Below are 13,750 nucleotides of genomic sequence, written 5' to 3' on the forward strand. Positions count from 1 at the left end.
TCCTAATCTATCCTACCCTATCGCTATCCCTATCCCAATCCTATCTCTATCACTATCCTATTCTATCCTATCGCTATCGCTGTAGCTATCCTTATCCTTATCCTTTTCCCTATCCCAATCTCTGTCCCTATCCCTATCCCTATCCCTATCCCTATCCATATCCCTATCCCTATCCCTATCCCTATCCCTATCCCTATCCCTATCCCTATCCCTATCCCTATCCCTATCCCTATCCCTATCCCTATCCCTATCCCTATCCCTATCCCTATCCCTATCCCTATCCCTATCCCTATCCCTATCCCTATCCCTATCCCTATCCCTATCCCTATCCCTATCCCTATCCCTATCCCTATCCCTATCCCTATCCCTATCCCTATCCCTATCCCTATCCCTATCCCTATCCCTATCCCTATCCCTATCCCTATCCCTATCCCTATCCCTATCCCTACCCCTTTCCCTATCGCTATCGCTGTCGCTATCCCTATCGCTATCGCTGTCGCTATCCCTATCGCTATCGCTGTCGCTATCGCTATCGCTATCGCTGTCGCTATCCCTATCCCTATCCCTATCCCTATCCCTATCCCTATCCCTATCCCTATCCCTATCCCTATCCCTATCCCTATCCCTATCCCTATCCCTATCCCTATCCCTATCCCTATCCCTATCCCTATCCCTATCCCTATCCCTATCCCTATCCCTATCCCTATCCCTATCCCTATCCCTATCCCTATCCCTATCCCTATCCCTATCCCTATCCCTACCCTATCCCTATCCCTTCCATCCTATTTAAAAAGTAAAGCAAAAACTCACCTTGATCGAATGTGGGAGCAAGTCTGCATTACTGTTATGTCGATGCAAAAATGCAAATTTTGCCCATGATCATTCCATTAAGCAACAGGGGCAAACTTCTCACATATCAATGATTGCAGGCCGATTCATGTTTAAGCTCAATGATAAGGGTCCTCCTTTTTAGTGCCGAGTCCGAGCGGACATCGGTTTATTTTACGCAAACACTTCTGAACTCAAAAGATTTCCGTGAATATCAATGAAGTGCAAATTGGCATTGCTAATTAGACAGAATTAATTTCTAATGCTGCTGAAAAATGTGATTTATTTGAATAGCATAAAGTGGCCATCACTGGGCCGGCTACAACGATGCTATGATTAATTTTTAATTTGCCTCTCTTGTTGGCCTATTTTCTAATAACCCAATTGTAGCCACTTTTTGCTGTTGTCCGCCCTGTCAGGGATCACAACTTTAATCTCACAGCATTAAAGACTAATAGGCAAATTGTGCTTTTGGCATTTTCTGTCATTAATCAATCAAAAGGTGCAAATCTCCTGTTTTATTGGTAAGGTGGGTCTATGACAAGGGAATCAAATTGGCCCTTCATCCTTCTTTCCTTTCTCAGAGATGGATAATTAGTGCTCTGTATTTGTAGGAAAATGTTTTAAAAACGGCCAAGAGTTTTATAAAAGCCGACTTTTTGGCACATATTACGGACAAATGTATTAATGGATTTTAATGGATTGGCCTCCAATCGATAGATATTTTTCCAGAGAAGCGACGAATATATATTAAAATTAATTTTCCTTAAAGAAAAGCCATGAAAATGAGGAACAAGTTTTTAATAAACAAAGAAGAAACGTGGACACAGAAAATTGTTGCGTTTTTTTCTAAAGCATTCGTTATAGGTGTGAATGCAAAGCCATAAATGGTAGTATTTGTGATGAGAGTAAGTGAGAAAGAGCATCACTAGTTAGGTGAAAATTAGGGGAAGAAGTTGTGGAGATGTAATGTGCGTAGCACTATTTGTCATATGGTTCAGGCAATTGCAGCGTCATTTATTTTGTTGCATCTTCATACCCACCACCGAAGGATGGGGATATATTCATTTTGTCATTCCGTTCGCAACACACCGAAATATCCATTTCCGGCCCTATAAAGTATGTAAGCTGAACAAAATTTGTCAAAATTTGAACACATTTCGAACCGAACACTGATTTTGGTAATAAAATTCAATGATTTGCAAGCGTTGCTCGTTAGTAAGTCTATTCATGATGAAATGTCAAAGCATACTGAGCATCTTTCTCTTTGACACCATGTCTGAAATCCCACGTGATCTGTCAAATACTAATGCATGAAAATCCTAACCTCAAAAAAATCACCCTTTATTTGGTCCAAATAGGAACACATTTCGATACAACTGCCATGGAACATAAGGTATGCAATTTTCACCGGGTTTTGATGAAAGGTGGTTTACCCGAGTTGGTGGGTATCCAAAGTTCGGCCTGGTCGAACTTAACGTCTTTTTACTTGTTTTTTTTTATGTTATTCGAGGATTATTACTGTGTGAGTGTATTTTTGCTTGTTGTTATCCTTGAAACAGCCGAGATTTATCGGCATAGCTTTTCGTGATGTATTATTTTACAAGGTCTAGCCTTAATGCTGCTCTTCACGGTTTTTTTGTGTGTGATTGGAGATTAAGTTTATTTTTCTATGTTAAACATTGAGCCCCTTGACATGTTTGGGTGTGTTTCCATGCCGTAGTATGTTAAATAAGTTTAATCCTTGTTATTCTGCTTGCGAGCAATTGAAAACAGACGTTTTGTTGCATGTTTCCTAGGAAAATGCTCAACTTTTGTTGAGCCATTCTGCCAATTTAACTGTTTTGGAGTTATGACAATACATCTTCTGTAAATAATTTCAAGGAAATAACTTTTACTCTTGTTCTACAACGTAGTCTATTTGTCTAGTAGACTAATTAAGTAATTCTTAAAGCTGAGTAAATGGGTACTTCCCTTGGGTATATGTTTCAGTTCCCTAAGGAAAATCAGTTATGATTTCTTCTTTTGTCATCCTTCACCCTCATGGCATTGTTGGGCCTTGAAAAGTTCGATTGTTCGACATGTTTCTATGGTGCTATTTGTCAGCACACTATTGCCAACGTTCTCTTCTCCCACTTGTTCATTGAGTCTTCAATTGTTTAAATTTTTCCTCCAAAGCTTTTCTATACAAAAAAAAAATACCTTTTCTCGGAAGTTGTACGCATATGTATTGAGCGTAGTCAACATTAAGGATAATTACCCAAAATGACTCAAATGGCGTTCCATAATGATTGATAACAATTTTTGGTGCGAGAAAATGACATAAGTAAATACCTGTCAAAAAGAAAAATTAATGTATTTCCTAATCCAATTATCAGGGAAGAAGGAAAAAAAAACTGAAACTGAAATTCCTCCTCAGCTTACATTGTTCCCATGGAAAAATATATATAAAGCAATGAGAATATACCCGCATTCCTCCTTGTCGGCTCGTCAGACAAATGTGGCTTAAATATTTCTTGACATGATGTTGATTTCTATCAGCAGATACAGGCGCTCTCTCAACACTCTTGGGACAGGGATATGCAATCAAAACAAAATCAATTATCGAAAAACATTTTCAGAATATCCAAACACCTGCCGCCTACCACCATTTGTTGAAAATAATCACGAAAATAATGGAAGCAATAGACGTCATCATTATTGGTCTAATAACATTCATTACAACAACAACTGGGACAAATCCATTTGCATTTTGAAAAAGAAAAACAAACAAATTAGAACCAAGCATGGCTATGGTCGACCTTTTCACATCACATGCCATAGATGTTAAAAGGTTTGATGGTAATAAGTAACCATAGGCTCTTACTGGGAAGATATGTGAAGACGTCCTCTAAAGGACCCTAGATCCCTTATAGATGCGTTTCTTTGAGTATTCACAGAAATTCTGACTTGCATCAAAAGTTTGTCTATAGAAAATATTTCACTGGCCTTACATTTTAAATCAGATTCGCACTGTAGTCTCATACCCATATTGCTCCGATCAGTTGTCGCAGTTGGTGAACATGTGCTTTTGGATGGGGTTTCGTTGAGGCTTTCCCCCGCTCATTGACCCTAATTTTGGGATTTTGGGTATAAGGAGGAATATAGAATTTCGCCTAATTCGGTGAACCCATCTCCAAGAAATGGCGTTTTTCAAATTTGGGGTAAGGGAAGGCTAAATAAAGTAAAGGTAAAAGTCGGGCGGAGCCGACTATATAATACCCTACATCTACCCTACAGTTATAAATTCGAGCAAAGGCTATATGTATTCGAGAGATATATCTAAATCTGAACATACTTTTTATACCCACCACCGAAGGGTGGGGGGTATATTCATTTTGTCATACCGTATGCAACACATCGAAATATCCATTTCCGACCCTATAAAATATATATATTCTTGATCAGCGTAAAAATCTAAGACTATCTAGACATGTCCGTCCGTCTGTTCGTCTGTCTGTTGAAATCACGCTAAGGTCTTCAAAAATAGAGATATTGAGCTGAAACTTTGTACAGATTCTTCTTTTTTCTTTTTTTTGCCCATAAACAGGTTAAGTTCGAAGATGGGCTATATCGGACTATATCTTGATGTAGCGCCCATATAGACCGATCCGCTGGTATAGGGTCTTAGGCCCATAAAAGTCACATTTATTATCAGATTTTGCTGAAATTCGGGACAGTGACTTGTGTTAGGCCCATCGATATCTTTCTTCAATTTGAACCTGATCGGCTCAGATTTAGATATAGCTGCCATATAGACCAATCTCTCGATTTAAGGTTTTGGTCCTATAAAAGCCGCATATATTCCCCGATGTCGCCAAAATTAAGCCCCTTGACATCCCTCGCCAATTTGGCCCGGATCAGTCCAGATTTGGATATAGCTGCCATATAGACCGATATCTCGATTTAAAGTCTTGGCCCCACAAAAGACGCATTTATAGTCCGATTTCACTAAAATTTGGGACAGTGAGTTGTCTTAGGCCCATCGATATCTTTCTTCAATTTGAACCTGATCGGTTCAGATTTAGATATAGCTGTCATATAGACCAGTCTCTCGATTTAAGGTTTTGGTCCTATAAAAGCCGCATATATTGCCCGATGTCGCCAAAATTAAGGACAGCGTGTTTAGTTAAGCCCCTTGACATCCTTCGTCAATTTAGCCCGGATCGGTCCAGATTTGGTTATAGCTGCCATATAGACGGATCCGCCGATTTAGGGTCTTAGGCCCAAAAAAGCCTCATTTATTATCCGATTTTGCTGAAATTTGAGACAGTGAGTTGTCTTAGGCCCTTCGACATCCCTTCCAAATTAACCAAGGATGTCGAAGGGCCCCGGATCGGTTCAGATTTGGATATAGCTGCCATATAGACCGATCTGCCGATTTAGGGTCTTAGGGCCATAAAAGCCCCATTTATTATCCGATTTTTCTGAAATTTGAGACAGTGAGTTATGTTAGGCCCTTTGACATCCTCAATTTGGCCCAGATCGGTCCAGATTTGGATATAGCTGCCATATAGACCGATCTCTCGGTTTTAAATTTTGGGACCATAAAAGCCACATTTATTATCCGATTTTGCCAAAATTTGTAACAGTGAGTTGAGTTATGCCCTTCGACATCCTTCGTTAATTTGGCCCGGATGGGTCCAGATTTGGTTATAGGTGCCATGTAGACCGATCCGCCGATTTAGGGTCTTATGCTCATAAAAGCCACATTTATTATTCGATTTTTCTGAAATTTGGGACACTGAGTTGTGTTACGCTTTTCCACATCCTTCGTTAATTTGGCCCAGATCGGTCCAGATTTGGATATAGCTGCCATGTAGACCGATCTGCCGATTTATTTGGGACAGTGAGTTGTCTTAGGTCCGTCGATATCCTTCGTCAATTTGGCCCAGATCGGTCAAGATTTGGATATAGCTGCCATATAGACCGATCCGCCGATTTAGGGTCTTATGCCCAAAAAGCCCCATTTATTATCCGATTTTGCCAAAATTTGAGACAGTGAGTTGTGTTAGGCTCTGCAACGCCCTTCAGCAATTTGGTCCAGATCGGTCCAGATTTGAATATAACTGCCATATAGACCGATCGCTCGATTTAAGGTCTTGCACCCATAAATGGCGTACTTATTTCCGATTTGGATATAGCTGCCATATAGACCGATCTCTCGGTTTTAGGTTTTTGGGCCATAAAAGGCGCATTTATTATCCGATGTCGCCGAAATTTGAGACAGTGAGTAACGTTAGGCCCCTCGACATATGTCTGCAATATGACATAGATCGGTCCAGATTTGGTTATAGCTGCCATATAGACCGATCCGCCGATTTAGGGTCTTAGGCCCAAAAAAGCCCCATTTATTATCCGATTTTGCCAAAATTTGAGACAGTGAGTTGTGTTAGGCTCTTCAACGTCCTTCAGCAATTTGGTCCAGACCGGTCCAGATTTGAATATAGCTGCCATATAGACCGATCTCTCGATTTAAGGTCTTGCACCCATAAAAAGCGCATTTATTGTCCGATTTCGCCGAGATTTGGGACAGTGCGCATTTTTCTGTAATTTGGCCCAAATCGGTTCAGATTTAGATATAGCTGGCATACAGACCGATATCTCGATTTAAAGTATTGGCCCCACAAAAGACGCATATGTTATCCGATTTCACTGAAATTTGACTCAGTGACTTATGTTTTGGTTTTCGACATCCGTGTCGTATATGCTTCAGATCGGTTTATTTTTAGATGTTACTACTAAAAAAACGAATACTTTGTTATACGCAATTGAACAATGACATGTACTTATTAGTATTTGGTCCAAATCGGAACATTTGTCACCGGATTTAAACGAAAGGTGGTTAACACATATACCCAAGGTGGTGGGTAAACAATGTTCTTTTACTTTTTATTTAATTTAATAGATTTACTGAAATTATAGCAAAATTTCGTTGAGAATTTGTGCTATAAGCATAAATTGATAGCGAACTTAAATTTTTCCATTTCTTCCATTTACATCATGCGTGGACGTTACCAACTTATGCACTTAGTTATACGACTTTGTAATGCCATAGGGCTTTAGTGTATATATCATAAATTCAGTCGTCCATAGAAGTGGCCAGCCATGAAATTTATTGATTGCTTTGTTTCTCATGGACACAACATCCATCAAAAACAAATTCATTGGCCTATCGAGAATGAAAAACAAATCCCACTCTTATGTAGCTATGATCGCATAAAGACCTTTAAGATTAGGAATGGACTAAACATCATGGTGCTTGTCGGCTTCAATGGCACCACCATCCTCCCAGTAGCAAGGGAAGAACAAAAATGAGTACCAAGAAGTGAGGAATCACAATTAAACAGCAATTTATCGAATGAAGCAGCTGGAGCTGCTTAATAGGCATTTCATGCACATGATTTTCACACTAAATAAATTTCATGACTGCTTTGATTCTTCCTTATGGTTGAGAGTTGTTTGTTTTTTTCTACCATGATGATTCCTGGGAAGTTAACACTCGGCTATCCTGGTTTATTGGTTGTTAGCAATTAGCAAATGGATGATTAGTTTGTTTTTCTTTTAAAGCAAACTTCCATATATCATTTCAATTGAATATGAAAAGATTTCATCACAATTTCTTTTTAAAATCAGTAAGGAAAGGCAAAAGTCGGGCGGAGCCGACTATATAATACCCTACAACTACCCCAAAAACACAAAAAGGGGGGCAACATCTAATTCAGAAACAAATTTGATGGACCTAGGCGAATATATCCAGATAGATTATTAAAATTCCTGTATCAAATTTCGAGCAAAGAAAATATGTTTAAAATGCAATGTTGACAAATGACAACAAATTATCCAAAATTTGACGTACAAATACATGAGAGCTATATCTAAATCTGGACCGATTTCGACCAAACTTTATGGAATACGTCGAGGAAAGCGTTGTAGAAATTTTTTGGAAGATTGGTCAATAAAAGCGCTTGCAGTGGGTCTAGGAGTGAAAATCGTGCGATATATATATATATATATATATATATATATATATATATATATATATATATATATATATATATATATATATATATATATATATATATATGTATATATATGTGAGCTATACCTCAATCTGAACCGATTTCTATGAAATTCACCAATAATATCGAGAGTCGTAAGAAAATCCTTTCTGCCAAATTTCGAGAGAATCGGTTGACAAATGACCATTTTATTGCTGTATTACTGGAAATCGGACGAACATATATAAGGGAGCTATACCCAAATCTGAACCGATTTCTATGAAATTCACCTTCACATATTGAGAGTTATAAGAAAAATTTTCATGCTAAGTTTCGAGAGAATCGGTTATCAAATGACCATTTTATTGCTGTATTACTGCAAATCGGACAAACATATATATGGGAGCTATATCCAAATCCGAACCGATACAAAATTTGTGGAAGATTGGTCAATAAAAGCGCTTGCAGTGGGTCTAGGAGTGAAAATCGTGCGATATATATATATATATATATATATATATATATATATATATATATATATGTATATATATATATATATATATATATATATATATATATATATATATATATATATATATATATATATATATATATATATATATATATATATATATATATGTATATATATATATATATATGTATATATATATATATATATGTGAGCTATACCTCAATCTGAACCGATTCACCAATAATATCGAGAGTCATAAGAAAATCCTTCCTGCCAAATTTCGAGACAATCGGTCAACAAATCACCATTTTATTGCAATATTACTTAAAAATTGGACGAACATATATATGGGAGCTATATCCAAATCTGAACCGATTTTCATACCCACCACCAAAGGATGGTGGTAAATTCATTTTGTCATTCCGTTTGCAACACATCGAAATATCCATTTCCGACCCTATAAAGTATATATATTCTTGATCAGCGAACAAATCTAAGACGATCTAGACGTCTGTCCGTCTGTCTGTTGAAATCACGCTACAGTCTTTAAAAATAGAGTTGTTGAGCTGAAACTTTGCACAGATTCTTTTTTTTGTCCATAAGCAGGTTAAGTTCGAAGATGGGATATATCGGACTATATCTTGATATAGCCTCCATTTAGACCGATCAGCCGATTTAAGGTCTTGGGTCCATAAGTGCCACATTTATTATCCAATTTTTCTGAAATTTGGGACAGTGAGTTGTGTTAGGCCTTTCGACATCCTTTGTCAATTTGGCCCAGATCGGTTCAGATTTGGATATAGCTACCATATAGACCGATCCTCCGAATTAGGGTCTTAGGCCCATAAAAGGCGCATTTATTGGCTGATGTCGCCGAAATTTGGGACAGTGAGTTAGGTTAAGCCTTCGATATACTTCTGCAGTATTGCACAGATCGGTCCAGATTTGGATATAGCTGCCATATAGACCGATCGCTCGATTTAAGGTTTTGTGGCCATAAAAGGCGCATTTATTGCCCGATATCGCCGAAATTTGGGGTAGCGAGTTAAATTGAGCTCCTTGACATACTTCTGCAATATGGCACATATCGGTTTAGATTTGGATATAGGTGCCCTATAGACCGATCTCTCGATGTAAGGTTTTGAGCCCATAAATAACGAATTTATTGCCCGTTCTTGCGGAAATTTGGGACAGTGAGAAGTGCTAGGCCCCTTGACATCCTTCGTCAATTCGGCCCATATCGGTCCAGATTTGGATATAGCTGCCATATAGACCGATCCTCCGAATTAGGGTCTTAGGCCCATAAAAGGCGCATTTATTGTCCGATGTCGCCGAAATTTGGGACAATGAGTTAAGTTAAGCCCCTCGATATACTTCCGAAATATTGCACAGATCGGTTTAGATTTGGATATAGCTGCCATATAGACCGATCTCTCGATTTAAGGTTTTGGGGCCATAAAAGGCACATTTATTGCCCGATATCACGGAAATTTGGGACAGTGAGTTATGTTAGGCCTTTCGAAATACTCCTGCAATATGGCTCATATCGGTCCAGATTTAGATATAGCTGTCATATAGACCGATCTCTAGATCTAAGGTTTTGGGCCAATAAAAGGCGCATTTATTGTCCGACGTCGCCAAAATTTGGGTCGGCGAGTTGTGTTGGGCCCTTTGACATCTTTCCTCAATTTGGCTTAGATCGGTCCAGATTTGGATATAGTTGCTATATAGACCGATCTCTCGATTTAAGGTTTTAGGGGCCATAAAAGGCGCATTTATTTTCCGATTTCGCCGAAATTTGGGACAGTGAGTTGTGTTAGGCTCTTCGACATTTTGCTGCAACTAGGACCAATTTCACTGGAATTTGACACAGTGGCTTATGTTAGGCATTTCGACATCCGAGTCGTATACGGTTCCGATCGGTTTAGTTTTAGATATAGCTTTTAAAAAGATCGATATTTTGTTATACACAATTGAACAATGACTTGTACTTATTAGTATTTTGTCCAAATTGGAACATATTTCGATATAGCTGCTATGGGACATAAGGTATGCATTTTTCACCGGATTTTGACGAAAGATTGTTTACATATATACCCGAAGTGGTGGGCATCCAAAGTTCGGCCCGGCCGAACTTAACCTCTTTTTATTTGTTTCCAATTTCAATTGGCTTCGTCTCTAGGCTGAAAAATATGGCCATACTAAATGTGAAGACGATCGGATGAAAATTGCGTACACAAATTAACATGGACAGACGGAAAGACAGACGGACAAACAGACGGAGATGTACAGACAGACAGACAGACGGACAGACAGACGGACAGACAGACAGACAGACAGACGGACAGACAGACGGACAGACAGACGGACAGACAGACGGACAGACAGACGGACAGACAGATGGACAGACAGACGTACAGACAGACGGACAGACAGATGCACAGACAGACGGACAGACAGACGGACAGACGGACAGACAGACAGACGGACAGACAGACAGACGGACAGACAGACGGACAGACAGACGGACAGACAGACGGACAGACAGACGGACAGACAGACGGACAGACAGATGGACAGACAGACGGACAGACAGATGCACAGACAGACGGACAGACAGACGGACAGACAGACAGACGGACAGACAGACGGACAGACAGACGGACAGACAGACGGACAGACAGACGGACAGACAGACGGACAGACAGACGGACAGACAGACGGACAGACAGACGGACAGACAGACGGACAGACAGACGGACAGACAGACGAACAGACAGACGGACAGACAGACGGACATACGGACGGGTGGACAGACAGAGAGACAGACGGACATAGCTAAATCAAATCAGAAAGTGATTCCGAGTCGATCGGTATACTCATCAATGGGTCTATCTCTCTTTCTTTTGGGTGTTACAAACAAATGCACCAAGTTATGTACCACAGTAGTGGTGTAGGGTATAAAAAAGTCCTTTAACAAACCATTATCATTGAGAAATCATACGATACAATAGTTAAGAGATCAATTCAATCGCTTTCAAAAAAAAAGAGTTTCCAAGAATTGACACAAGAGATTATATTGAATGTAGAAGGCAAACCTTGCAACGTTTTCCGGACACGTGTTATGGACACCCAGCATTCATGGACTGTGTAATTCATATCATGTCACGACAGCTTTGGTATTTTTTTGAGAGCAGGTTTTCTATGAAATTCCTTATTAAATTTCATAAGACAACACGTGGCAAACAAAAGCAGAGGCTTTGTAATCGCAACAAACAAACAACCATCATGTAGTCGGACCAAATCTTTAATACCTTCAATCATCGACGAAATTCAAGACTTTTGCTGATGGAAGGCTTTCAAGATTTGTATTACTTAAACATTTCCTTTTTTTTAAGATAATGGTCTTAAGTCTTTACTTCTCTTTTTTTTTTTTGCATAGTATCATTTATTTCAGTAATTCAGTATAACAAAGAAATGAAAGGCTGCTTATGCATATTGCATGTCCTGCCAATACCTTGGACTTTGCTAGGCACACTTAGTGCTTGACCCTTAGCCACCCCGAACACTTGAATCAACTAATGAATTTATCTCTTTTCCCTTAGCCTCCAGCACTAGCGATTTGTCATTTGTAGCTGGTGCCCAGACTAAAGAAGTGTCCGGTTTACCAGATCCTGCTGATCCCAAAACGGCTCCCCTCTTGGTAAGTTCATGCTGCACATCAACATTGAAATAATTGAAATGCATTTCTTTTCGAATTTGCAGACGAATTCTTTGCGTAAATCGAAGACAAAACACGATGACCCCGCCGCCTTGTATAAGGGTCCCGGAGGCGTTGAACTGCCCAAGGATGTGCTAAATCAATTGAGTCTCTTTACCCGCAAACGTAGTCATGCCGTCATTGATGTCTGGTGGCTGTATGACGATGGTGGTCTCACGCTGCTCTTGCCATACATCATCAGTACACGCCGCACTTGGCAATCATGCAAATTAAGGTAGGAGGATATTTGATTAAATTATTTTTCTAACGAATTAATGACTTAAGTTGCGAGCAGACTACCAGCCAGACTGCCAGCATGCGGGCAGATAGGTATACAGATGAATGCAGCAAAATCGTATCACTGCTTTATAGGCAAATCGATTGGTTTGCTCTTTTAATCGCTTTGGATATTTTTAGGTGCTTAAAGAGAACAGCTTAATTTTATATACACTACACAAAAAAACGTCTTCAATCACGAAATTAATTGATCCAATTAATTTTTTAATTGAAATTGATTCACTCACAATAGTGATGATATCAGTCATAGTTTTTGAAAAAGGTGATTGAAACAAATTTCAATTAAAAAACTGCATATTCAATCAAAAAAAGAATGAATTTAACTCACTGTGCCAAATTTCGGCGAAATCGGACAATAAATGCGCCTTTTATGGACCCAACACCTTAAGTCTAGAGATCGGTCCATATGGCAGCTATATCCAAACCATGACCGATATGAGCCTAACTAAAGAAGAAGAATGTTGGGCCATACACACCACACTGTCCCAAGTTTCGGCGAAATCGGACAATAAATACGTCTTTTTGGGCCCAAGACCTTAAATCGAGAGATCCGTGTCTATAGCAGCTATATCCAAATCTGGACCGATCTGGGCCAATTTGAAGAAAGATATCAAAGGGCCAAACTTAACTCACTGTCCCGAATTTCGGCGACATCGGACAATAAGTGCGCTTTTTAAGCACCCAAAACCTTACAACTAGAGATCGGTCTATATGTCAGCTATATCCAAATCTGAACCGATCTGTGCCGTATTGCGGAAGTATGTCGAGGGGCATAACCTATCTCACTATGCCAAATTTCGGCGAAATCGGACAATAAATACGCTTTTTTTTATGGCCCAAAACCTTAAATCGAGAGATCGGTCTATATGGCAGCTATATCCAAACTTTGACCGATCTGGGCCAAATTAAAGAAGAATGTCGAGGGGCCTAACACAACTCACTGTGCCAAATTTCTGCACAATCGGATAACAAATGTGGCTTTTATGGGCCTTAAACAGACGGACGGACATGGCTAGATCGACTTAAATGACCATCACCCATAAATATACTTTATGGGGTCTCAGACGCATAGTTCGAGGTGCTACAAACTGAATGACGAAATTAGTATACCCCGATCCTGTGGTGGAGGGTATACAAATTATTGAATCAATTAATTTTTTAAATGAAAATTGCCGATCATAATTGAAAAAATCCGAATTCATTAAAAAAATTATTGATTCAATTAATTTGTTTGATTGAAAGCATTTTTATTTTTTATAAAATTTTTAGTTGAAAACATTTTTAATTTCTATCAGTTTTCTAATTGAAAACATTTTCGTGATATTTTTTTCAGTGCGCCGTTTGCAATAGAGC

General features: G+C 39.1%; 1 protein-coding gene across 2 annotated transcripts in view; it reads left to right on the forward strand.

The window, feature by feature from the left end:
- Positions 1-13,750, forward strand: part of LOC106091665 (bumetanide-sensitive sodium-(potassium)-chloride cotransporter) — a 214,958-nt gene that overhangs the window by 183,264 nt on the left and 17,944 nt on the right. For both annotated transcript variants that reach the window (XM_013258268.2, XM_013258271.2), the window contains 2 exons: positions 11,946-12,043; positions 12,106-12,335. In XM_013258268.2, the coding sequence (XP_013113722.2) occupies positions 11,946-12,043; positions 12,106-12,335 (328 nt within the window). The remainder of the gene's footprint in view (positions 1-11,945; positions 12,044-12,105; positions 12,336-13,750) is intronic.

The sequence above is a fragment of the Stomoxys calcitrans genome, chromosome 1 (genome assembly GCF_963082655.1).
Source record: "Stomoxys calcitrans chromosome 1, idStoCalc2.1, whole genome shotgun sequence".
NCBI classification, from domain to species: Eukaryota; Metazoa; Arthropoda; class Insecta; order Diptera; family Muscidae; genus Stomoxys; species Stomoxys calcitrans.